General features: G+C 36.2%; 1 protein-coding gene across 2 annotated transcripts in view; it reads left to right on the top strand.

Moving 5' to 3' along the window:
- TARBP1 (tRNA guanosine 2 -O-methyltransferase TARBP1) overlaps nucleotides 1–24,442 on the top strand; it is a 38,602-nt gene that overhangs the window by 13,127 nt on the left and 1,033 nt on the right. Inside the window, exons 13-29 of one of the 2 annotated variants that reach the window (XR_012659939.1) lie at nucleotides 2,936–3,033; nucleotides 4,590–4,751; nucleotides 6,323–6,516; nucleotides 7,202–7,457; nucleotides 7,542–7,730; nucleotides 10,941–11,140; nucleotides 11,275–11,346; nucleotides 13,069–13,189; nucleotides 14,547–14,657; nucleotides 15,194–15,343; nucleotides 17,143–17,229; nucleotides 18,104–18,300; nucleotides 19,485–19,566; nucleotides 20,910–21,081; nucleotides 21,331–21,522; nucleotides 22,505–22,685; nucleotides 23,684–23,820. Coding sequence is in view for 1 of the 2 variants with exons in the window: in XM_075089472.1 (XP_074945573.1) it covers nucleotides 2,936–3,033; nucleotides 4,590–4,751; nucleotides 6,323–6,516; nucleotides 7,202–7,457; nucleotides 7,542–7,730; nucleotides 10,941–11,140; nucleotides 11,275–11,346; nucleotides 13,069–13,189; nucleotides 14,547–14,657; nucleotides 15,194–15,343; nucleotides 17,143–17,229; nucleotides 18,104–18,300; nucleotides 19,485–19,566; nucleotides 20,910–21,081; nucleotides 21,331–21,522; nucleotides 22,505–22,629; nucleotides 23,684–23,820 (2,545 nt within the window). In the remaining variant the exon portion in view is untranslated. The remainder of the gene's footprint in view (nucleotides 1–2,935; nucleotides 3,034–4,589; nucleotides 4,752–6,322; nucleotides 6,517–7,201; nucleotides 7,458–7,541; nucleotides 7,731–10,940; nucleotides 11,141–11,274; nucleotides 11,347–13,068; nucleotides 13,190–14,546; nucleotides 14,658–15,193; nucleotides 15,344–17,142; nucleotides 17,230–18,103; nucleotides 18,301–19,484; nucleotides 19,567–20,909; nucleotides 21,082–21,330; nucleotides 21,523–22,504; nucleotides 22,686–23,683; nucleotides 23,821–24,442) is intronic. The other variant, XM_075089472.1, reaches the window with a different exon arrangement.

Consider the following 24,442-nt stretch of genomic DNA (forward strand, 5'->3'; position numbering starts at 1 on the left):
TCTTGTGAAGGTGTCCTAAGGACTGGGAATTGAGAATGTGGAAGCCCTCCAGTTGTTACCCATTAGGATTAGATTAGTGGTGAGTTAAAATGTGGAGATCGTGACCGTATTACAAATATTTATAGGCCTATTCTTTGCCAACATATGGATTCCATAAATCATTTAGACCTTTCAAAAAGAAGTTAGTACAGAAACCCAGCCTAACTTGCTTATTTGCCCTGGGTTCAGCCAGAGCAGTGATCCTGCTAGACACACTGTTTTCTGAGTTAACTGGTAGATACCCGTCTCAACTAATGCTGATTAGACAGCAAAAGGCAGGATACCTTTGATTATTTCACAGTATTAGGCATGATTTCAGTAGGCATGCTTAACTGACTTGCTTCAATTTGACCTTAGTTAAAAAGTTAGTTAAGGGGTGCCCACTGAAGCACAAGCCTGATGATCTGACTGTGAATTTTGACACACACACACACCCCCCTCAGATTGAGCATTTTAACTTGTAGATCTTTCAGGAGAGTCTGAACAAAAGCTATGGAGCCCGTACTACTTTTATTAGAACTTTGTCAATTTGTAACCAGAATAGTTCTATAATTTTTTCCTGAGAGCAAGTGAAAAATTGCATTTAAAAAATTTTTTTTTCATTAATTAGGATGCTGAACTGGAACAAGAGGAATCTTGTCGTTTGGTTTCTGCTTCCCCAGATTTTTTGGGGATTTTTTTTTTGCTATTTTTATAACATGAAATAAAAAAATAATTTTGGAGCAGGAGCCATGGATCTGGGCTCTTACCTGAAAAAGAATTATTTCAGATTCTGCATCCAGGTTTCATAAAGATGTCTAAACGCAGCCCTGAAGTAAATGTTTAACTTAGTTTTAAAAAGTGATTTATACAGTCACCCCTTTCTTGCATTCTTGCTGTTTGACTGAAATACTGAGCACTAATTATGCAGACTATTGAAGTTCATATTGTGGGGTGGTCTCTGACCGCTGGAGTGGATTCCTTCAGGTGAAACTAGACTGGAAGGTGTATCTCAACTGCCAGTGTGCATTCAGTCCACAGCATGAGGCTAGAGCAAGCCTGAAGCAGAACCCTCCAAAACACGTGCAAGCGCATGTTAAGTTTTTAGTGTCAAGTAAAATGATCGTAAATCATTTCCTTATGTGCCACTCTGCTTGCTAATGTAGACATATAATTGATCGCTCCTGCCTTGAGAATTTTGATACCTGACTTAACATGTTAAGTTCTGCTAACAGAGCTCTTGAGACATGGCAAGGCTGAGGATCACAGTGTCTCTGTCATTTTAAATGCCCCCATAGGTATTCCAGTACACCTCGTCGTCGGTAGAGTCTTCCAGGAGGCTTTCAGAATTGGACTTGTGTTAAGCTAAACAAGGATTACTTTTATTTTCTTGTATTATTTCCTACAATGTTTTTGTGCTTCTTTCTCCTGCACAGAAGAGCCAAATAATAAGTCTTGTTTCCGCAGCTGTGAATTGGCTGTGTTGAGAGATGGGAAGAGTAATGTGAAATACAGAAGTTTTGCTTCTGCATTGATTAAACATGAGGTGAAAAGTCCTATCTGTCAAATGGATAAATGGTAAAACAGGAGGGAAGAAGAAAGGAATTTAAGCTTGTAAAACAAAAATAACAACAGTTGGGAAGTGTTTAAGTATACTTTAATGGGGATAAACATGTCTGCAACGCATGCTGAAAGCAGCAGCATTTTTCTACAGGTTTTGCTGTCCGTGCCATTATTAGACTTCACTATTTTAAACAGGAAGTTTTTGCTAATTATTTTTTTGATAGTGTTACAGAGCCACTGGTAGTGAATTGGATTTTACTGGCTTGCATGTTTATCTGAAGAATTTCTGAATTTTAATTGCAGAAGGTGTTTTAGTGATTTGAAATTTACGAAATGTGATAATAATCTGACATAGTTAAACTGTTCCTAACAAGTTAAGCGTTAGAAATGCAGTCCAATGAGCCATTTTAACAGAGAACATTGAAAGCAAGTACAGTATCGATTTGGAACTTCTGGAAATCTGTCCCTTTATATTTCGGCCTTTTGAAGGTTTTTCATTTCATAGTAATTTCACTACATGAGATACAATTCAGGGTTAACTCCAGAAAAAAGCCAGCAGATACAACCTCTGGGTAGCTTTCCTAGATATTGAAACTAATCACTGACATTTTTAGAATGAGGTGGTCATGCAGAGTATTTTAACTCCGTTTTCATATTGATGTGTTATTTCTTGTCTTTTCATTTGTGAAATGCTATATACATGTGGCATACTTTGTAGCCTAGCCTTTTCTTAGAGAAAGTATCCTATTTTGTGTTACAACCTTGCATTTTTATTTACAATGTTAAGCCAGGAAGCTACTTGACTGGAATCTTAAGACTATAGGCAAAGCTGAATTACTTCTAAATGGGGGAGGGGACACACCAACAAAAAAAACCCAGACCAAAAAAACAACAAGCCAAAACACCAAACCAAAAAATGGTTTTTACTGCTGTACATACTAGAAATGGATAACTGCCTTTTTCTCACATACATACCCAGCAATTATTGTAAACTTTAACTTTTTAATGAAGAACAAACTAATATGCGGTTTGTGCAGAGGGTTGGGAATAGGGCGAAAGTGTGCATCAAAAGTTGGAAAGTTATGCTTTGGTCTTCTGTTTTTGTGGGGGTTTTGGGTCGCTAATTTATGATACATCTCAGGAACGAATATCATCTGGTTTGATTCTTTCAGCCCTGTAGTTTACAGTGCCAAAGAGTACAGAGCTGTTTTAAGGTATTCTTAGGTATTTGAATACTTATTGCTGTATAACTTTAATTCTGTGACTTAGTTAAATCTGCATGATATAATAAATTTCTTAAAGTGTATTTCTCTATGTTAAGATATCTTTTTTTTTTTTTTTTCTCTTCACACAGATAGGGTATTGGTTTTTATCTGGAAATCTCTAATGATACCTGTGGAAAGTATTCTTGATTTTGTTCTCCGACGGCTTACTACAAATGAGTTAAGCACTGTAAGTAATTATCAAGAGATGTACTTTGGTGTGGTTTTGCTTGTTAATTTGATTTACCAGTGTTCCTAGTTTAGTTTCAGATCAAATCTTTAAACATCTAGAAAGTCAATTTGCATAGAAACACTTCCTTTGAATGGGCACAGTTAAGAATACAGGAAAAAAAGGTGTCTTGACAAGTAGCGTTTAGTGCCTGTAGTTCATATTCCTTGGTTCTTCTCAAATCTAAAGAAACCATAGAGTAAGAAATCATGAGTATCATATGATACGGTATTGTATCTACTGGTACAGTTGTGGACAGAAGATGTTTGAAGTTTGGAGACTTTTAGTACTCAGCCTGGTTAACATCTTCATTGACTCCACTTTATTGAATCCACTGTTTGCTCTGTGCTGTGGCCAGTGTTTAAGTTTATACCCCAGAGAAACCTGTGACTTTTGAAGCAAAATCACATGATGGTAGAGGAGTTTGACTTCTTTAAAAATACCCTGTTGGATGTATGAAAGAAATGTGCTGCTTTTTGGGGGGCAGTGCGGTGCATGTTTCCTACTCTAAAGAGCTTTAAAGTCATCTGTAAATAGAAAGGCACAAGACATGTAAAGCAAAATATCTGCACACGTTTCCAGATGGAGAAAGAAGAATTAGAATGTAATGCTGATGAGGACAATGATACTGTTTTTGGAAGAAAACAGATATGAGAAAGAGGGATTGGTATGTAAGGTGGAGGGGAAACGAAAGTGTGTGTTTCTGCAAGGGTCTTGGAGAGGAGCATGGGGCTCTGGGGTACTTTCTCAGAAACAGTACGGAAAGTACAACTGAATGGGAAACACAGGGTAAGAAAAGAGATCTAATAGTGCATCGTCTCCAAAACATGAGTGCGATGGAAGATTGATGTGAAAAGTGGTCCTGCGTTAAAGCAAAAGTTAAGGTTGAATCAGGAGAACTAAGTGAAAATTCAAAGGTGTATTTTCTCTCAGAACTAAAGCAGGAAAAGATCTTTCTTCATTCAGTTCCTTGAGTGCATGGCTTTATACAGGGGTGGTTTTTTATGATATGTGGAGAAAAGTTGCAAATACAAGAGAAGAATAAAAAGCCATAAAACAAGAATATAGCCATGAGATAACATGTAGTTGGGGAAGAAGTGCAAGGTGTACTGCTGCATGTGTACAGGGTGCTGTGCTGTGATGTGTTCCAGCAACTGAGTTGACTTTGAACGCTGCTTCTGATACTCAGGCTAGCTCACGTGTTTTTACATGGCATTCCTTTGGGCTCAGGAAGGGAAGTTAAGTAAACTTACCAATTAAAAGAAGTGGAGACTTCTTTCAGAAATTCACACTGTCTCTTCTAAGGTGTACTCCAGATCCTAATACTAAAACAACCTGAAAGATGAAAAGATTTTTAAAATAACTTTAAAAAAACCCCAAACTAAAGACTCGATATTGCTCAACTACAATGACGACTGTTGTTTTCCTTCTGCTATCATTGTTACTGTTAGTTTTCTTTTCAGTTTAAGTTTCCTTCTCTTAATGCTTCAGTTTACCTTTTCTTTCCTCATTTTTAGGTCGGCGATCTGGATCGTTGTGATCTTTACTTAGCTTTAATTCCAGAGATAGTGAATTTGTGCTCGCAAGTCAGCTGGAAGAAAGTACAATCTATCAACAATTTCATTCTGTCCCTGACAAATGCATCTATTCGTAATCTTCAGGAGAAAAATTGTGAAGAGGTAATTTAACATTATTTACAACAGTAAATATTAATATAAAATAAAGCGATAAATCCTAATTAAAATGAATATTTTCATTGTAATGCTTATATAATATTTAGATTCTATAAAATGTACAAACATACTATAAATGGAACTTAATTTAAAATATTTTATTTTTATTATTAACATAATTTATTTTACATATTAATATATACGTTTGTGTGAATATGTATGTGTGTATATATTCCCTAAGGCATATGTATCTATAGTTGGCAGTGTAATGTTAATGTAAAATATTTGTAGCTAAGATATTTAGTACTTTTGTTTTCTTATTACATTTTTTAGAAGCCTATATAGCTAAAGTAAAACTTCAGTTGTAATAATGGAGTTCGTGTACTCAAAAGCTTTTCCCTCAAATATGAACCAGTCTTACCAAGGAAGTTACTGTTAAATGAAAATACCTTTTGTATTAATGATCTGTTGAATTTTCAAGCTGGAACATATAGAGGAAGAAAAAAATTCCAGAACCCAGCATTGCTTTGGCTTTTTGATATAGTTATGTTCATTGTCCCATAGTTGTATCTGTTAGGCCAGTATATCTGAGACAGGTATATTTTCAAAAGGTAAAGAAACAATAATTTCTATAAAAGGAGGAGATTTAAGATTTCTGGGCAGTATAATCTTCGATATTTTTCTGGGTTGAATTATTGATCAAGAACAGTTAATAACACATATAAAAAAATTCTAAGTATTTAGTATGTAGGCTTACTTTTCTAAGGAAACAAAGAGCAAGATGTATTTTGTTTTTCCCTTTGGTTATGCGAATTACATACTTATGCCAGTAGTTTCAAAGTAAACGTTTTATGGTTCAAACTTAGTGTTCACTGGGGGCCTCTACCACCTTCTTTTGAATTCAGTGGAATTATATAGTCATGATAATTTCTTCACTTGCACATATAGTACATCTTCAGTTTAAGAAGAAGAAAGAAAAAGCTGAGTAATTACAGAGGAGGATCTTTCTGTGCTCTACTCAGCTGAAAGTGACTTGAAGATATTAAAATACTATTAGGGAACTATATGCTTCTTGAATTTTTTCTGTTGAGGCTTCTTATTTCATTATTCTTTGAATATATGCATTTGTTACATAAAATAATCATAGCAGGTGTTGTGACCTTTAGCCTCTTGGAGCAGTTAGCATGTCATATTCCAAATTTCAGCTGGGTCGTTGCACTGGTTTTCTGACTACGTGGACCCACATCATTTTTGTAATTGCTATCTAATTGCTAGCTACCTGGCAATATAGAAGCGTTCCATCATAGTCAAACTAGGCGCCTGCACTTAACGAATAAGTGACTGTAACTTGCAAGATTTATACTCTTTTCAATGCTTGCAGCTTGTGATTGATTGCACTGACCCAGCCAAGCAAAGCTGTGTTGTGCCTATGGTAAGAAAACAGGGAAGTAGAAAGATGCAGAGCTGCTACCTTATGATGTTTGAGGTGATACTAATAGGAGGTTTATCAAATGTATATGTATCATTTTATAAGAAATTGGCGCATGTTTGTTCATGTATGATTTGGTTTTAATTAGGAGCCGAAGCTTAAAGAACAAATTAAAAAAGTAGCTAGCATGGCTTCACTTTCAGCAGTTTGTGAGATAATGGATCAGAAACCTGAAGCGCACCTTGAATCTTTGCCTGCTGTGGATGCTCTGAAGAGATATATTTCCTTTTCACAATTCAATGAAGTATTAAAGAAACCATCTTATATTGAAGAAAAAAGTAGGTATGTCTGTGCTATAGCTTCAGTAATTATCTGGACTAAATCTGATTAATGTGAAGTAGTGGTTAAGATGCTGGCTTTTCCTGTCGTTTTGTTTTGATAACTTTTTGTCGAGATAAAAATGAAGAATTCTGAACACAAACTATTCATTCAGTTGCTCTTTTGTCTTAACATTCAGGTTTTGGAACGTTAAAGCAGCCATAATTGATCAGACCAAAGGTGGTTCTGCTCAGTCCTCTAGTGCTGTGAAGCCAGAGCTAGATTTGAACATTGATTATCATTATGTCAGCTTAAATTTATATACACTGCACAAAGCTATAGTATGTATGCAGACAAGCTTAAATTGAAATAATTTACTGTTGGGAAGGGGAGCCCAGAGCAAGTCTGAGGGCCAGAAACCACATACTTGGTTACCAAAAAAAGACAGCCAGCATGTAGTGATGTTTCCATTAAATACTCTCTCAGATATTTATGACTAATGAGTCTGCCTGAGCCCAGAACTGTGTTTAAAAAATTTAATTTGTAGATTTCTCTTCCATGAACTTGTCCAATCTCCCCTCAAACCTGTGTAAATTTTAGCATCTTGAAGAAGTATAGTGAGTTTGTACAGTTAAGCTGTTCTTGTTGGAGTAGGAATGTGCAGGATAAAGAAGTACAATATATATTTAGAATAATAATCTCCTTGCAGCTTATGCGAAGAAACACCATCTCAAGGATGGGGAAAAATTGTTGCACGCTATGTTCGTGACCAGTGGATTTGCCTTCGTTTCATTCTAAAATCATTTCCAACACTGGCCCAGGAGTATGAAGAAACTTCAGAAATGTCATTATCTACAGTTAAAAGGTCAAGAAAAATTCTAGAGTCTGCATTAGAAGCCCTGACTATTCTTCCTTCAGACCAAGTTTTACCTGTGTTTGACTGCATGAAAGTCCTCGTTCCCAAGGTAAAAGATAAAACTACTGCACGGTATTAACAGTTTGGAGAGTGGGTTTTGTCAAATGTAACACTTTCTTCTCTTTGTTTTCAGCTTTTAGATTCAGCGGAGTCTCTCTGCATAGAAGCATTTGATTTGGCTTGGAAAATTATATCCTCTTTGAGCAACACACAGCTAATATTTTGGTCCAATCTAAAAGCTTATGTTCAGTTTGTCTTTGACACTGAGGTTCTAGCTGTTGCTGCAAGTGCAAAGGGTCAAGCGTATGCCAAAATAAAAGAGGTCAGTTTAAGGTTTCTTTCTTGGGAGGAGAATATGAACATAAACTTTATCTGGATCTAAAAATGTGATTTAGTTTTTGTTTTCCCTTCAGCTATTGTAATGAATTTTTCACTTCCAAAAGGGTACTACTTAGAGAGTGTTAAGGCAAAAGATCTGAGAATTAGATTGAGGGTAAAAAAACCCATATTGTTTGTTCTTTTAATACAGAAAATGAAAAGTACAAAGTACAGGTTTTTTTGTCTTTGTTTTTACATTATGCATGTCCTCTTGAATATTTTGTTTAGGATTTGCCACCCAAACTGTCATGAACTGTTAATATTCTGTTAAAATTATGCCTTTTTCTAACAGTTACGTTTTAATGAAAATACTTTCTTAAAAGTTAGAACCGTGCAAAACTTTAATAGATGCTATTGAATAAGCCAGCTGCTTCTTTAAGGGCTTTTTGTTTGTTTTTTTTTCCTCTGAGGGTCCAGGTGTAGAAAACAGAAATAATAGTCACCTCAGAGTTCAATTTAATGCTGCCTACATAGTTAAGAAGAGACAAAGTTAATTTTTACTCTTTTTGTAAGATGAATGCAGCCTCCTGTACTCCAGAAGCTCTTGCATATGTCATCGTGCTCTTTTTTCATTTTGAGTCACTAAAACTGCATTTTGAATACTGGGATATTGGTTCATCTTGGCTTTATACACAGGAAAGTTGTTTACTATTTCTTTTCTAAATAATCTTTCATGGGTGTTTTGCTTTTTTAGCCTCTGAGCATCAGTTAAGTGTTTGGACAGTCCACAATGGCTGCAAGACTTACCAGAGCAGTAATACATTACAAATTAATTACCAGTATATATCTATGCTTAGACTATGCTTAGACTTAGTCTCATGCACTGCTTGGCTCTTAGCACAGAAATCATACTAGGAGGGGTTGTGGTTTTGCTTTGAAGTCACCATAAGTAGCTGTGTCCTGGTGTCACACTCATAACTGTAAATAATAGCAAATGTCTCAGCTTTGTTTTCAGCCCAGACAGGCCAAAATGATTTTTAATAAAATACAGAAAAATGGACACTTCTCAGGAGTTTAAAATGGCTGTGATATCTCCATATTAGACTTAAGTGTCTTAAAATATAGTCCCATTTATTTTCTCTTTGTTCTTTCTGAAAACTTGCCTCAAAGAATGTTACTGTCATCTATTTTAAGCAGCAGATAACACTTTGTATTTGTAGTCTTAATGTGGACCCAAGCCAAAATAAGATATGTATGCAAAGAAGGTAAAATATCTCTTCAGTTCTACGAGTCTGTTAGCTTTTAATGAATATCTGTAATGCATAATTGTATGCTCAGTGTTGTACTAACTGATGAGAAGTATTTTATTTTTCTTTGATCTTAAAATTTGTGTAAATTATTTGAATTACTGTCTTAACTTCAGCGTTGGTATTTCAAGCGTTGTGTAAGGTGTATTTTGCCAATGTTGAGAGTCTTTGAGTCTATGTGACAGCTATCCCATTGTCTGCAGTGGGACATACCATGACAGCAGGCATCAAGGAGGTAATGAACGTCTCCTATACTCAACAAAGGGCATCTGGTTGAGCCACCTTCTGCCCCTTCATAAGGAAATGAAGATAAAGTTCCCAAGCAAGTGTCGACTTATGTATATTCTTATCCCACTCCTTGGCAGTTTCTATGCCATTGATCTCTTGTGCAATGGCTATATAGTTTTAGCTAATGAGAAAGAAAAAAATGGAACTGCCTGATACTCACTTGTCACAGAAGGATAATTTTAATTTTGTCTACCACAGGGCACTCTGTTTTTTGGTTTGTTTTTTTTTTTTAATAATAGTTAGAAGGGGTGGAACAAAGGGGTATTTTTGAGCCAAAAATGGAATATTGCTATGGTAAAATGCAGAAAGGCTTCCACAGAGGTGCCTGGAGCACTGTGTTCTTAGGCTTCATTTCTTCTGCTGCTTTTTCCTTTTTGTTTGTGATTTACTCAAATGTTAATTGTGCTAGAACTTAAATTTCTTTTATTTTGTGTGTGCTGGACTTTACTATATTAATGAAACAGTTGAAAAATATTCCAGGATTCTGAGAAATGTGTAGTAAATGTTTTGTTTCTTCTCCTCAAGTGAAACACAATAGTTCCTTTTTTGGAATTATTAGGAAAGTTACAATGCCTTTCTTTGCACTAAAAGAAAAGTTCGAATTCTTTGTGAAAAGACCAAATGTTTCTAGGATGTGTTTTAGTGTTGTTCCCCCCCTCCAAAAATAAAAAAAAGGGTTTCTTGAGAGTCCATTCCAGTATTTCAATTTAGGCTCTTCATGAGCTTCTTGGTGCTTTAATCCTTAGCAATTCAGAGCAACTTTCTCTTTAAAAACAGTTACTGTCAAAGAATTGTCATGTAATCAAAAGTATCATTTCAGAGTGGGGAAGAGAAGCTTTGTCTTGTAAGAGCTGTCACACCTTCTGGAAAGCCATTCTTGTGGACAGCTCTGACTGATGTTGTCTAAAAAGGAAGTTATAAAAACCCACCTATTCATTCTGAATCTCCTCTCCCAAAAGCTTGCAATTCCTTAGAAAAAAATTTACTTTGTAACTGAAGTTTACTTTTGCACTTAGCCTAATGAAGGGAGTAGGAAAGGAAAATTTTGGGGCCTTTGGTTTTTTCTGTTGTATTTTTCTTGTTTTTGGAGAAGTCCTAGATAGCTGTTTCATATATCTTAAATATAACCTCCTCAAAAAATAAAAACGTAAATGGTACAAAGACATTTTTCCACTCCAGCTCAAATATGAACTTTAACATCAACATTAATATAATCCCTGTTGAAGATGAGAACTAGTGATACGGCTACCTATAGAAGAAATTTTGTTTAATGATTAATTTTTTATCTAAATTGCTAAGGATTGACTGAAAACACCAGGTTTGTACTCACTGAAGTAAGCCCAGGTGCATTTGTTCCAGTTATCAGGAGATTCATGTAAAGCACCTGGTGTTACATCTGTTTAGGCAAAGATCAGTTCTGTCTTGGGCCAATTGTTGCCCATTCACCTGCCCTTAGAACCAGGGAATTGTAAATGGATTGAAGACAGCATTAGCTTGAGCAGCTCGAGGTTACAGGAGGAGATCAGATCTGCTAAAATAGATACCACTGTAATATTACTCTGCTAATTCTGGCACTTTGAAAACTAGATTTTGAATCTTTTATTTCTTCTTCTTTTCAGATAATTCTCAAGCTCATAGATATGTCTGCTACAAAGACTGGAGTCTTCAATGTAGTCCTTAGTCATTGTTGTCGATCTTGGATGTTTCCCACTGTTGATGAGAGAAGTGCCTTGACAAATGCTTTCTTAAATGCTGGAAATTATTGCGAACTTATCACTGAGGCTTGTGTCTTTGGAACTGTATTTAGGAGAGATCAAAGGTATAAAAAAAATCTTTGTGATTATATTTGTTATAATTTTATGCACTTTGTTCTCTTTTAAACTTTGAGATAATTATTGAAATAATTTGCATACTATTCTGCTAATTTTGTTGCTTTGTCTTTCATCTGTGAAGACTTATTCAGGATGTGCATGCCTTCATAGAAAATCTGGGAGAAAAATGTGCAGCAAACATTGTTACAGAAAGGTAATAATTTTGAGGATACAACTTAAAATATTTGGTCTGAATTGTGTCTTTGTTATGACTGATGCTACAATAGGAAAGATCTCAGAATCACAGAATGGTAGGGATTGGAAGGGACCTCTGGAGATCATCTTGTCCAACCCCCCTGCTTGAGCAGGCACACCCAGAGCAGGGGGCACAGGAACGCGTCCAGGCCGGGTGTGAATGTCTCCAGGGAAGGGACTCTACAACCTCCCTGGGCAGCCTGTGCCCCTGCTCTGGCACCCTCACAGGGGAGGGTTTTTTTCTCATATTGAGGTGGAACATCCTGTGTTCCAGCTTGTGCCCATCGCCCCTTGTCCTGTCACTGGGCACTAATGAAGAGAGTCCAGTCCCATCGTCCTGACACCCGCCCTTTAGATATTTATAGGTATTGATGAGATCCCCCTTCAGTCTTCTCTTCTCCAGGCTGAACAAGCCCAAGTCTCTCAGCCTTTCCTCATATGGGAGATGCTCCAGTCCCCTGATCATCCTGGTAGCTCTCTGCTGGACTTGCTTGAGCACTTCCACATCCTTCTTAAACTGAGGGGCCCAAAACTGGACACAGCACTCCAAACGTGGTCTCACTAGGGCAGAGTAGAGGGGGAGGATAACCTCTCTTGATCTGCTGGCCACACTCCTTTTAATGCATCCTAGGATACTGTTGGCCTTCTTGGATGCTGGTTCTGAAGTCAGCTTTTTATGAGTATATCCACAACCTCCTTAAATATTGGTAAAAGGGATATACATCACGTTACATTCATAATTCATATACAAAATGTAGAAAAACATTAACTATTCTCAGGAAAACATATCCCATTTGTTAACCTTAATGGAACTGAAATAACTACTCCCTCATTGTTTCACCTCATAAAAGTAGCACTCAGATAATTTACCGAGTGCTGGTATGTACCTCATCATTGTAGACGAGACAGTTAAACTCAGGCTTTAATGCAGCCAGTCTTGGAGCTTGGCCTTTTAACATTGCTTGTAGGCCTTTTTAGCTTGCATACAGGCAACAGGTTCTGCCTCCAGTTTTTGAAACAGGGACATTGGCTATTGGATTATTGAACTCTTTTTGTAGCTTCCCTCCATTACTTAGTGGAAAAAGGTCAGAGAAACAGTCAAACATAGTGCTTTGGGAAGTGTTAGCTAAAACCTGAGTTTCTAAAAATCTACTACCACTTCTAGTTCAATACTCCTGCCTTTTCTCCCAAGAGCTGCTTGGTTTCCAAATGTCTGGTTGTAACAGCCAGCAGCTGTCTGATGCTTTGTTACCTGTAATGGCATTAATTCTACTCTTGGCATTAATTATTCCAGGTGTCCTTGAGTAACTAATAGGAATCAAGTGTTGTTTTGGACTAGAATATTTGACCAAAACTGTAAGCATGAACTAGTGGTTTTAAGGTTACACTTTACAAAAACTTTCCATGATACACCTATTTCTGTAGAAAATTATTTTAAACACTGAGATGCTATTAAAGACCTGTAGATGTAAACGGGGCAGGTTATCTGGAGCTCACTAGTTTTGTTCATCAGCAAGGATGAACAGAACTTAAAATTTTGGTTCTGGGTATTTGCCTATTATCTTGCTGCAGACAACTTGTTCAAGATGATGTTAGGTGCTTTTTTAACATATAATTTAGGAATTATCTTTATTTCTGAACAAGTAGAGTTTGATTTTTTTTTTTGATTAATATTTTACAGTACAAATCGAGATGATCACTACGTTCGGGTTTGTGCTATTAAATTTCTGTGCTTGTTGGACGGATCAAATACCTTGCATAAGACATTTATGGAAGACATTTTCATCAAGCTGCTTGATAAAGTAAACTTCATTTCTCTTGGTATATAAATGTAATGTTAGTAGAATTACTAACATGCAAAGTATTTACAGTTGTTTGTATGGCCTGTCTCGATTTGCCCAGTAGTATAATTTTGTGGTTATGAGACAGGAGTTAATTCAGCCAAACCGAAATTGTCTTTCAGGTTTATTTCTCTCTTTTTAGCGGTTTTTCTAACTTCATGGAACATTATCCAAATTGTAACCATTGTTCCATTAAGAATCTCCCTTTAGGCTGCATTTTGAAGCACCACATTTCACTTCAACAATTGCAGACTACCTTTTGAATTGAGAGAGCTGTTGTCTCCTTAGACTTTTATATGGAGACGCTGGGGTCTGATTTTTTCCATTTATATCATAGCTGCGTATGCATTGGCACTTGTGTAAAATCAATGGTAAATTACTACAGCTGCTATTAGAACATGACCCATGCATTTCTGGTACTATAGAATTCTGCTTTTGTCTGAAGAACAAGAAATGGGTAGTCCTTCAGTGCTGTCAGTTAACTACTGGAGAAAAATAGTTAATATTTGTGTTGTAAGATTGATCAAGTAGGAAAAGCGAGCTTTAAAAGTGATTTCCTTACTTTGTTAGGTAGGAAGGGTAAACATGTAAAAATTGCATTTGCATTTTAATATTAATGTAAGACTTGGATCACCAAGTAATTTTCTTTTTAAAAGTTAAGGAAATAGTTTTGGGAGTCGTGTATTTTGATGGCCAAAAGGGAGTACTTAGGGAAAGAATCTAAGCTATATGAGAACAGGAGTTTCAAATCTTTATAAAGCTCCTTTTATTTCATCTACTTTCTTTCATGGAAAACATCTTATTGCAAAATATCAATTTCTGTCTCAAAAATAGAGCTGTAGTTACAAGCTGATGTAACTGATAGCATGACTAAACCCATTTTTTAAATGTAGACACTAAAGTAGAAATGTTTTCATTTATATACTCATCTCTTCACTTAGATCTTTAGTTCTTATATAACTAAATGACAGCTTGAGCCTTCATGCTCTGTTTTATGTAGTACTATTTTAATTGTTCATATACAGTAGGTGCTGTAAATTCTTCAACTTTCTGCTGTTTGAAGAGTCTTAATATCTAATATTTTTGTGCTCTTAAGTAAAAGTACTAAATGGAATCGTATATTTTTCAACTTTCCGAACTTCTCGTGGACAAGCTTCAAAATTTAATTGTAAATAAATGAAATTAATATATTTTTCCTAACTTTAATGCTGATACTAGCTGTGAAGCAGATGCTGCTTTCTCAGTACAGTGTAGTATATTTCCATGTATTCCATTTTAAAGGAAAAATAGGTAATAAACCTTTTTAAATTGCTTTCAGGATGAACTGGCATCCAGATCTAGAACACGCTATTATGCAAACTCTTTACAGCATAGAATTAAAACCCGGGTATGGCAGACACTCTTAGTTCTTCTACCGAAGCTTGATCAGGTATTGCTCCTCACTATGAATTCTTAAATAAGTGCCTACTTTCAGGAATAATTTTGTGTCATGCAAACTGAGTGTGTTAAATTATAGCAGGGTATAAAAGACATGTAATCTCTATGGCTGATGTAAAAGTTTTGTGTCATTTCATTCTCTCAGTCTGAAGCCATGGATTTATGATGCATTTCTAGAGGTCACTGAAAACTGGGTTTTGGATTTGTGTGAATTACATGAGACTAGATTGTTCCTATTAAACCTAGGTAAAACTCTGTACTGACTATCTGATTTAAAGCTTTTCTTTCAGTAAAAATATTGTTACTTTATGAACACTCAGAAAATTGAGAAATTTTAGTTTCATCTAACCCTTCATAATAATATTTGCAAAGTATAATACAGAAATTAGATTGTTCTAAAATGTTTTCATCTGAGTATTAAGGATATTTCTAATACTGTGATAAAGCTGAGAATGTTCTTTTATTTAGACTTTTCTTCTTCATGGAAATAACTCTAACAATATACTAAATGATTATCTGTTTTCTCAGAATTTTTTATGTGGAACCCTCGACAAAGTTTTCCAGGCTGGATTTGGTAACAATCAGGCATCTGTGAAATACTTCATAGAATGGCTTGTTATCCTGAGTCTACATAAATACCCCCAATTCCTTAAAAAATTCTGGGATTGCTTTTGCTATGTAAGTAGGAACTTTGGCATTCACTTGAAGGGTAATTTAAACAAAGAGGGTACAGATTGTCTTCCCATATGTTACTTTCTATATATTCCAATTATCCTTAAGAAGCAGTAGGTTGTCAAGCAGATTAATTTAAACTTGGAAGTCAGTCTGGACTATAGTCTGAGGCATTTAGAAATTTGTGACATCAAAGTGGCTAAAGACAAGGGAATTCTTCCAGTGGAGACATTTCCCTTTATGACATGCTACTCTGCTCAGAGTGCTCTGCAGTTACCAAGGAACACATGGATGCCCTAGATTGTGAGTTTGGGAAGATACCGCAAAGTCACTTGTGGTTGCCACACCCAGCTTTTGTCTTCTGCATCTTGTTTGTCAGTGGGAGCATGACTTGCATAACACCTATTCAATTTGCAGCTTTGAACATGGACTTCTCTGACAATGGAGTTCCGTACTGTGGCTCCAGAAATGGAGGCAGGTTTGAGTTACGGTACCCAAAAGTCATGAAAGGGTTGACTGAGGAGAACTGACTTACAAGCATTTTATTTTTATGTCTTGGGTTCTTTAAGTAATTACCTGTAAGAGTTGACCTGTATCAATTGTTTGTATTTTCATACCCTTGAATTTGTTCGCATTATACATTTGGGCTGAGTAGAAAATGTATGTACTGGCATCTCCTCCAGTGGGTAGGAAGTCATGAAGCTCACCACTCGCAGTAGTTAAATGTAGATTTCTTATTGCTTCTCAAATAGCCTAGCTGCTACCGTAGTTTTTTAAAAAGCCGAACAGTAGGACAAGAATTAAAATCAAATAGAAAAATTGGAAAACTGTATGTACTTTTTTGCCCCAAACCAGGCATGTTTTTAATACTGCTCTGAGACAACTTTGCTTGCCAGTGATATGTGCTGTGTTTCTTGGGGGTTTTGTTTGTTTCTTTTTTGTGCTTGGAGGGAAAAAATTTCTCTTTCACTTTACAATTTATACTTTTTTTTAAGTGCATAAAGATGGCTTGTCATGCCTATCTGAACTGATGGAAAGTGCTGTAGGGGATGTAACTGTTTTCTATTTCAGCATTCTTTCCAAGAGCTCAGGCAGTTGGAATTGCTATCGTCTTGGTAGATGATAATCTATTGGATCAAAACGATCTCATGCTGATAACAAATGTACTGAATCACAGGGGGCCCACTGAAACCAATGGAGCAAGCAGAACAAATGTAGATTTATGGAAAAGGAATACAGATTGTATTTTCAGAGGCTGTCCTGAAAAACAGTGACTCTGAAAAGGATTGTCAGGATCCTATTGAAAAATAAACTGAACTTGAGCACGCAGTGCAATGCTGTGGCAAAATGGATGAATAGGAACTAGGTGTGTGAAGAGAAGTGGGGAGCAGAAGTGTGGACACTCATTTCTTCCAGTACAGACCATGGATGATGCTGATCATTCTGCGTCTGATACCCACATTTGTATTGATGTGGAAAAGTGCGAGCACTGAAGAGAATCCCCAAGGTTTTATTGAGTTTAGGGTTTTCCAGGGTGGGCAGAATACAGTGAATTTGCGTTGAATTTTAGCTCAGTTACACTGCTGTATACTTCGTTCTGATTGATGTTTTAGTAGAAAGCAAATAATGTGTTAGGGAAATGAAATCTTAATAATAGAACTTTGTATTTTAGTAAACATTGTTATGGAAACACCTATTTTTTTAATACTGTTGATATTGCAGCTGCAGAACATTCTGTGAAAACTTACACATATATAAAATGTTTTTATACCCTGTATTTTTTGTTACATTCTGTTCTGCTTTAGGATGAAGAAAAGCTTAAAACAAGCATCTGTACATTTTTATCAGTGTTATCACACTTTGACATTGTTCTTCAAAATACCTCAGAGAAGGTAAGTTTGACTAAAAGTGTTCCTTCTTTATTCAGTTGCACTGTATGTGAAATAAAAAGCGTTTTTGCAGTCTGTTTTCAAAACTTTTTTAATACCTACTTCTACCAAGGTATCCTTGGATGTGGAAAACACTAACTCTTCATGTCGCCTCTGTCACATATTGAACTTAGGAAAATTCACTAAATGGCAGATGTTCTGATACATAGGACCTTATTAACTGTGAGGTTTTCTAGAATAGCTACTCCAGTTTTTAACTAAACATGTGGATGCACCTGGGTCTGTTTTTCTTGCTGCTCTTTTTTAATCTGCATGAAATTGGGCAGAGAGAACCTGGAAGAAGGTGATCTTGCTATAGAATAATAGCACTCAGATATGGAGTTCTTTGGCAATAGCTAGTCCATGTTACATTTAGAATTCTTTATTTGAAATTCTCAATTTTTTAACTGAACTTTAAAATAGAGGATGAAGTACAGTCAGATGTTACAGTAGGTCAAGTACTTCACACCTGTAGCAAGCCAGGCATTTGTTGTTTGGGTTTTTTTTACTGTTTGTATACATTTGCAAGATCAGCTTTCTAAGTGCTAAAAATCAGAAGTTAATAGAGGTTTCCTTGTATGCAGAAATATAATGTTTAAACCAAATGAATAAATTTGCAAAACACAAGTGGTGCTGTAGGTCTGTGCCCTAGTGAGAAGGAAGAAAGGAAATCAGAACCACATTATGAAGCCTCTATTTGCACATATGTGTACTGTTAAAACTTTGGACTTTCTGAAAGGCTGTTTTATGAGGAAACCGCTGTTCCTTGAGCCATACTTCTAAATGGTATGTTAAGACTTAATATAAATGGAAGAAATTGCTTCGTTTTTTTTTTTAGAAGCCAGCTTTGAAGAAAGCCCTCATAGTTGTTCTACAGTGGTGTTTCAACCATAATTTCAGTGTTCGACTTTATGCGTTAGTTGCCCTTAAAAAAGTTTGGAGTATGTGCAGAATGTTGCATGTGGAAGAATTTGAAGCTCTGACACCAGTTATTGAATCTAGCCTTCAACAAGTGGAAAACATGCATGGCACAGGGTTAGTAACATTTTTCTGACTTACAGCTTAATATTGTTCTTCTGAGCCATTTGCAGCAAGTGTAATTTTCTAAAATAGCACTTGCTGATTTCTCTGGGGTTTTGTGCGGGTCGGGTGGGGTGGTTATTCTGTTAAAAAAGAAACCAAGACTTGGAAATGGAAGTCTAATGATCAGCAAAGAAAATTAAGTGATAATTCAGTGTAGCATTACAGTCTAAAAGCGCAACAGGAAAAAACCAAGGCATGTTCAAACAATGCTCATAGTTTAGGGGTGGGTTAAAAAAGACAGTCAGGAATGCTTAATTTTCTTACCTGATGGGTTTTGAAGCAATACAAGTCATTCTTCCAAACTTCCTGGTACCGGTAAATTCTCAAATATAAAATCTGAAATGTTTTTCAGTGTTAATGTTTGAAAGAACTTCTGTGGGAGAAAAATGGATAGGGAAATTAATTTTGGGTGATGATTAAATGAGCTTTACAGAAATGCTTTTCTGCTTACTGATTTGGAAATAAAACAATTCAGTTAAATTTTGTACTGTCGGTGTGTTCATATCCTTTTTTTGTTTGTTTTTAGCCCTGTCTTAGGAGTTGTTTAAAATTATTTAGAATTTCCGACAGTGTTGTCAGCTGACATAACTAATGTCAGCAGCAGTCCCATGTTTTTCATTTCTCTGATCAGAGTCACTGTTAAATCACCCACATCAAGACATGGGATGGAATAAAGCAGCAGCAGAGAAGTCTGCTGCCTTTTTTTTTTTTTTTTTTTTTTTGACAGCCAGAAGTTGTCGCTGAACCGTAGGATAGTATTCTGTTTCCTTCAGAGGGCCTAGGTGGGATACCCTTTCTTGTGGAACTTGCCTCTTTCGATAATAGAATTTGGTGACATGTTATGGGCCTTTCTTGAAACAACATAAATAAAACTTATTTCTGGAATGCTGTTTCTTTGGTCTTTTGAAGTTTTTTGTTTATTTTGTTTGGGGTTTGGGGTTTTTTTTGTTGTTGATTGGTTGGGGGGGGGGTTTGTTTGCTTGTTTTTAAATGGATCCTTACTTAACTGTTAAAGTATTTTTTTCCCATACAGCAATTTCAATCAGGTTGCCTTATTCCAATTTGACCATATAAAAAAAAAAAAATCTAGAACGTTGCTTTTTTTGTTCATCTTGCGTTCCTTTCTGCAATTGCAGGAATGCTAGAAGGAACTGGCAGCGAATCCAAGATCATTTCTTCTTTGCAACATTTCATCCACTTGAGGATTATAGTCTAGAGGCAAGTCCAAGACTATTGATGATCACTGTATTTGCATAGTTCTAATGGAGGATGAATAATGAACAACTATTATTCATTTAAAACTCTGAAAAATTACTTCACCTAAATTGTGATGCATTTTAGACTAAGACTGCAGCTTAATTCTCTAATTTATACTGTGTTAAAAACCTAGCTCAATTAAGAAGAGGTACGTGTGATGGATGTGCCCATCTGTGTGGGAGTTAATCAGGTTTTATATTTGTGGCTGGAAAAGTTACTTCTAATAACTGAAGAGCATCTACTTAATTTCATGTCATTTGTTAAGATTTTTGAGACACGTCCTGTTCTTGGAAGTGATTTGAGGTTGCTTAACTAAATTGTTGTTTAATGGGAACGGGATACAGATATATAACTCCTAGAGCATCTTTTTCAGCTATCCTTTTTGCTGTAGTTTAAGTAATGGAGAGCTGAATAAACACTGAGGGAAGGCAGGCAAAAATGCAGATAAAAATGAGAGATAGAGGAACTAGGGTGAAAATAGAAGACAAACATAAATGTGAAGAGGGGTACGTGTAGTCTGGCATAAACAGTGCCATCTTCAGAGGAGGAATTTTCTTCTTTTTTTTAACTGATGTTCTGTGAAATATTTTTGTGAACACTTAAATACACTAGATATGACGTAGCAAACTTTGGAAGTGAAAATCCTGAACAAGAAAGAAAAAAAAAAAAAGCAAGGCTAATATTTGTTAAGTATTTAAATGCATTCAGGGCACGTCTTCACCTTCATCTTGAGGGTGCACTGGGATAAACAAAATGTCTGGCTTTTAAACTCGTCATCTTATTCAGCCTTTCCCTTGGGGGTGTGCGTGTTCCTCCTTGATAGATTGTGGTTAGATCTATTGGCAGTGCTGAGTTAGACTTTACCACTAGATTTTAATGCTTTTGACTATATTCCTTTTGACATCAAATCAATCCGCATTCTTTACTAGAAGTTCATAAGGGCATCTGAAAACTCTTTAGCATTACACGTAAAACATTTTCACAAGACCTCTGTGCTGAGAAGCACAGCAGTAATTCTGTGGTATTCTAGAATTTCAGAACAGTAATCAATGCAGATCCTTAAAAAAGGTCTAATCAAGAGAGAAAAAGATGAGATTTATGAAAGTTTGCGATAGCACTATGTGTAAAGTGATGGATATTGAGAGACATATTAGTAAATCATATCAAGTGCCAAGAGAAACAAGTATTAAAATCATAGAATACTAAACAAAAGATGGGTGCGATAAAATTACCAGAGGTTAATTTATTTCCTGTTTTGCTTGCTTTTAGTGGTGCTCTGCTAATAATACTGTGCTACATTGCAGACAATATTTTACACGCTTCCCCGCCTTTCGGAACTTGCTGAAGATGAATGGATCTCGCTCGCTAAATTTGACAGATTCACTGACGTTGCTTTGCCACCAACATTTCAGTGGTATCGTTCTCGAACAGAACTTCTTGATCTGAAACCAAGTGACTGGTCTCAGCAAGACATGGGTAAAATATAGCTCATCTGTATTAAATATAATTATTTGTAGGTAGTAGCTGTATAACTTCTGTATTTAGTCTGATCTCTGTGCTATCCTGCTCAAGTAGCCTTGTATTTGTGTGAGCAGAGTATGTGCCATAAAATAATAGTAGATGACTAATGGTGTCTACAGTATTACCATGTAGATAATCTTCTTCACCGAAGCAGTAGTTTCACTACGGCTTGCATAGCTGTATGACAAATACTTGTTTTTACAGGTTCAAATTCCGTTGAAACAGATAGCCAGACAGAATGGACTGATGTTCAGAAAAAGATTATACCCTGGAAGAACAGTACTCCTAGTTTAGACCTGGAAATGGTATTTCAGGATCGTGCTGCTAAACTCGGTAAATCAAACAGCAGACTGATTGTCGTGGCTTCACTTATTGATAAACCTACCAATTTAGGAGGTAAGGTTGATTACACGTTTGTAAACTTTTATTTTAGACCTTAGAGTCCACTTGGATAATAAGAATGAATTTCATTGTATATTGATAATTAGAAAATTATTTAAGTACTGCTCAGAGAAAGAGAATTATCCTGCAAAAAACTGGTAACCAAAGGAAATGCTACCTGCTTCAGAAGAAGGGGATTTCTATAGTTACATTTTAAGAAAAAAAACCAACCAGTACTTACACATAGCATGCATTAATTAAAAAGAACTTTGCTCTAAAGCATGCTCAGTTTCTTACTGTTTTTTATATTCTTTGTTACAGTTGAGTTTTTCAACTGTGTATGCAGTTAAAGGAAATAATATGCTTTTACATTATTTTCCTACAACAATTAAACCAAATCTTGCAGACCCACTAGTTTCTCATGACTGTTGGACAGGAAAGTGCCTGCTTCTGATTAAGTACTCCACAAAATTTGCAGGATTTATTATATCACAGCTTGTGCAATATTTCATTGCATTGTGCCTGCTGTTTTTGGTACTTTAAATATCTGCAGTGAGACTGTTACTGAAAAATAAGCCCACAAGCTGGTGCTGTCTGCGCTGTAATGCTGTAATGTGTCATTCTCTTAAGCCTTTCATTTAACAGGGACTGGGTTTAGATCTTAGGCGTGTATGTGTCCATCCATCCCTGCCTAGGCTTTTACACTGACCCATTACTGTGTTTAATTAGTGTTGTAGAAGCACATTGTCAGGCATGGTGCTTTTCTAATTTTTATCATTCTGTTAGTTAGAAAACATTTTTTTTTCTGGTAAATTATACGGAACAAGGTGTGACTTGAACAGATGTAAGAAGCACCTGAAACTGATTAAAAATAGAGGACTAAAGTACTAATGTAACCATTTCTTTTTCCGAATCTTTGTCCGTTTTCTCTTGCTAAAATATTCTGGCTTGGTCTTCATTTTCTACAGAAAAATCACTTTAATTCTTCTGTTTGTAGGCTTGTGTCGTACAAGTGAAATATTTGGGGCATCTGCACTAGTTGTCGGCAGTCTTCATTATATACAGGATAAGCAGTTTCAGCATCTTAGTGTTTCGGCAGAGCAGTGGCTCCCCCTTGTTGAGGTGAATGGAAACATTTTAATACCTAAAAAGTGTACTGTACGTCTTCAGTTCATCAGGTGCATAGTTGAGAATCTTGCAAAACGACCTTTTTATTTAACAGAAGCTCCTGATTATGTGAGCTGTCATTGTTACATCTTACTGTGTGTTTTATGGTGGTGTGTTGGAATTTAATGTGTATTTATAAAAGTTGAATAACACTTCATTTATCTTGCTTGGTCCATTGCTTTTGGCAACTTCATCGGTGTAATCTTTGAGTTGCCTGAAGCTAACTTGTGCTGAGCTTTCAGAACCTACTAACTCGCTTATAAAAATGAGTGTGTCAACCCATATGCTTAGTATTTGGTAGAAAATGTTTGCAATATTTTATTATAATCTGTTTTTCAAGATCAGTGTTGTTTAATCTGAAAAATTCAGTGCAACTTTTTTTTTTCTTTTCCACGGTGTTTATTTTCATCCTATTAAGATTTTTCTTCAGAACAAGATAACTGAAGTCTGTTCTGCCTAAAACAGAATGCTGATGGACACATGATGTCGTGCCTAATCTCTGTACTGAATTGTACTGATGATAGACTTTCTGTTGCATGAAGAAACTGTCATTTAATACAAATAAGCAGTTTAGAGAGTAGGATGAAGACAATTAAGAAATCCTTCCCTGCAAGCGATCACAAGTTGTCATGCAGGCATGTGAGGCAACCACATAACTTCAATACTGGCTGTTACATTGTTTTGGGAAGGGGTTCCAGGTTAAATAACAACTATGCACCTTATCCCTATACAAGAGTGATTCTTTTACATTCACGGGAGGTCTGTAGGTGTCAGAACATAGAAAAGCCTTTGTTCATTGTATTCATATATTTGTGGCATTACTTAACCTTGTGTGCTATCGCTGAAGAGTTTTTAAAATGGTAAGCTACGTATATGGACAGAGTCTTTGGGGATAGAAGTCATTAATCTTAAAAACTGTGTAAGTAAATTGATTTTTACAGTCACTTCAGAAATCTATAAATGACAGTATTTAAATATTTGTACATTTCTCTCTACTTTTGATGGACAGGTGAAACCACCTCAGCTTGTTGATTATTTACAGCAGAAAAAAGCAGAAGGCTACACTATTATTGGTGTAGAGCAGACAGCTAAAAGTTTTGATCTTACGGAATACTGCTTCCCAGAGAAGTCACTATTACTGCTGGGGTAAGAACACACACTTTTTTGTAAATCGACCTCTTGCAGTGCATCCCTTCTGCTACTCCGAGTTTGGTCAAATGAAAACCAACTGACACTGGTAAAGGTGGATTTAGAATGGGAAGGGATTATGGAAACAGCAGAGCTTGGCTTTGTGTGCTGAGGAGCTGAGGAGTGGGAGGTATTGATATCTACTCCTGAATCATCTTCCTCATGCTAATAACCTCTCCATACCCTACGACTTTTTTTTAAATAGGTAGAGTTAGCAACAGCATGGATTATAGTTTTCCAGGTCGGACAGAGATACCATCTGTTCTCTTTAGTAATATGGGGCCCTGTATGTGTAGGCTGCAGTGACCTCAGCAGGGAGGGCGGCCTGTTTGCCCTGCTTAACTTAGTGAGGAGGGCTGGAGCAGAGTAGGGGCATGCATAGCTGGGAGATGCTTTAAAAATTAAGAGTGAGGCACAGGATGAAGTAGCAAGCTTTTGTGGTACAAGCAGAGGCTGGGGCGACTTCAGATAATAGCAGTAACCAGTTCCTATAATGAGGAAAGCCTTAGATGCAACAAAGGGGAGGCTACCTCATGAAATCTAGAGGAAAGTGCCTACAAGTCAGAAAGCTACTGGAATT

This window comes from Phalacrocorax aristotelis, chromosome 3 (genome assembly GCF_949628215.1).
Source record: "Phalacrocorax aristotelis chromosome 3, bGulAri2.1, whole genome shotgun sequence".
Lineage (NCBI taxonomy): Eukaryota > Metazoa > Chordata > Aves > Suliformes > Phalacrocoracidae > Phalacrocorax > Phalacrocorax aristotelis.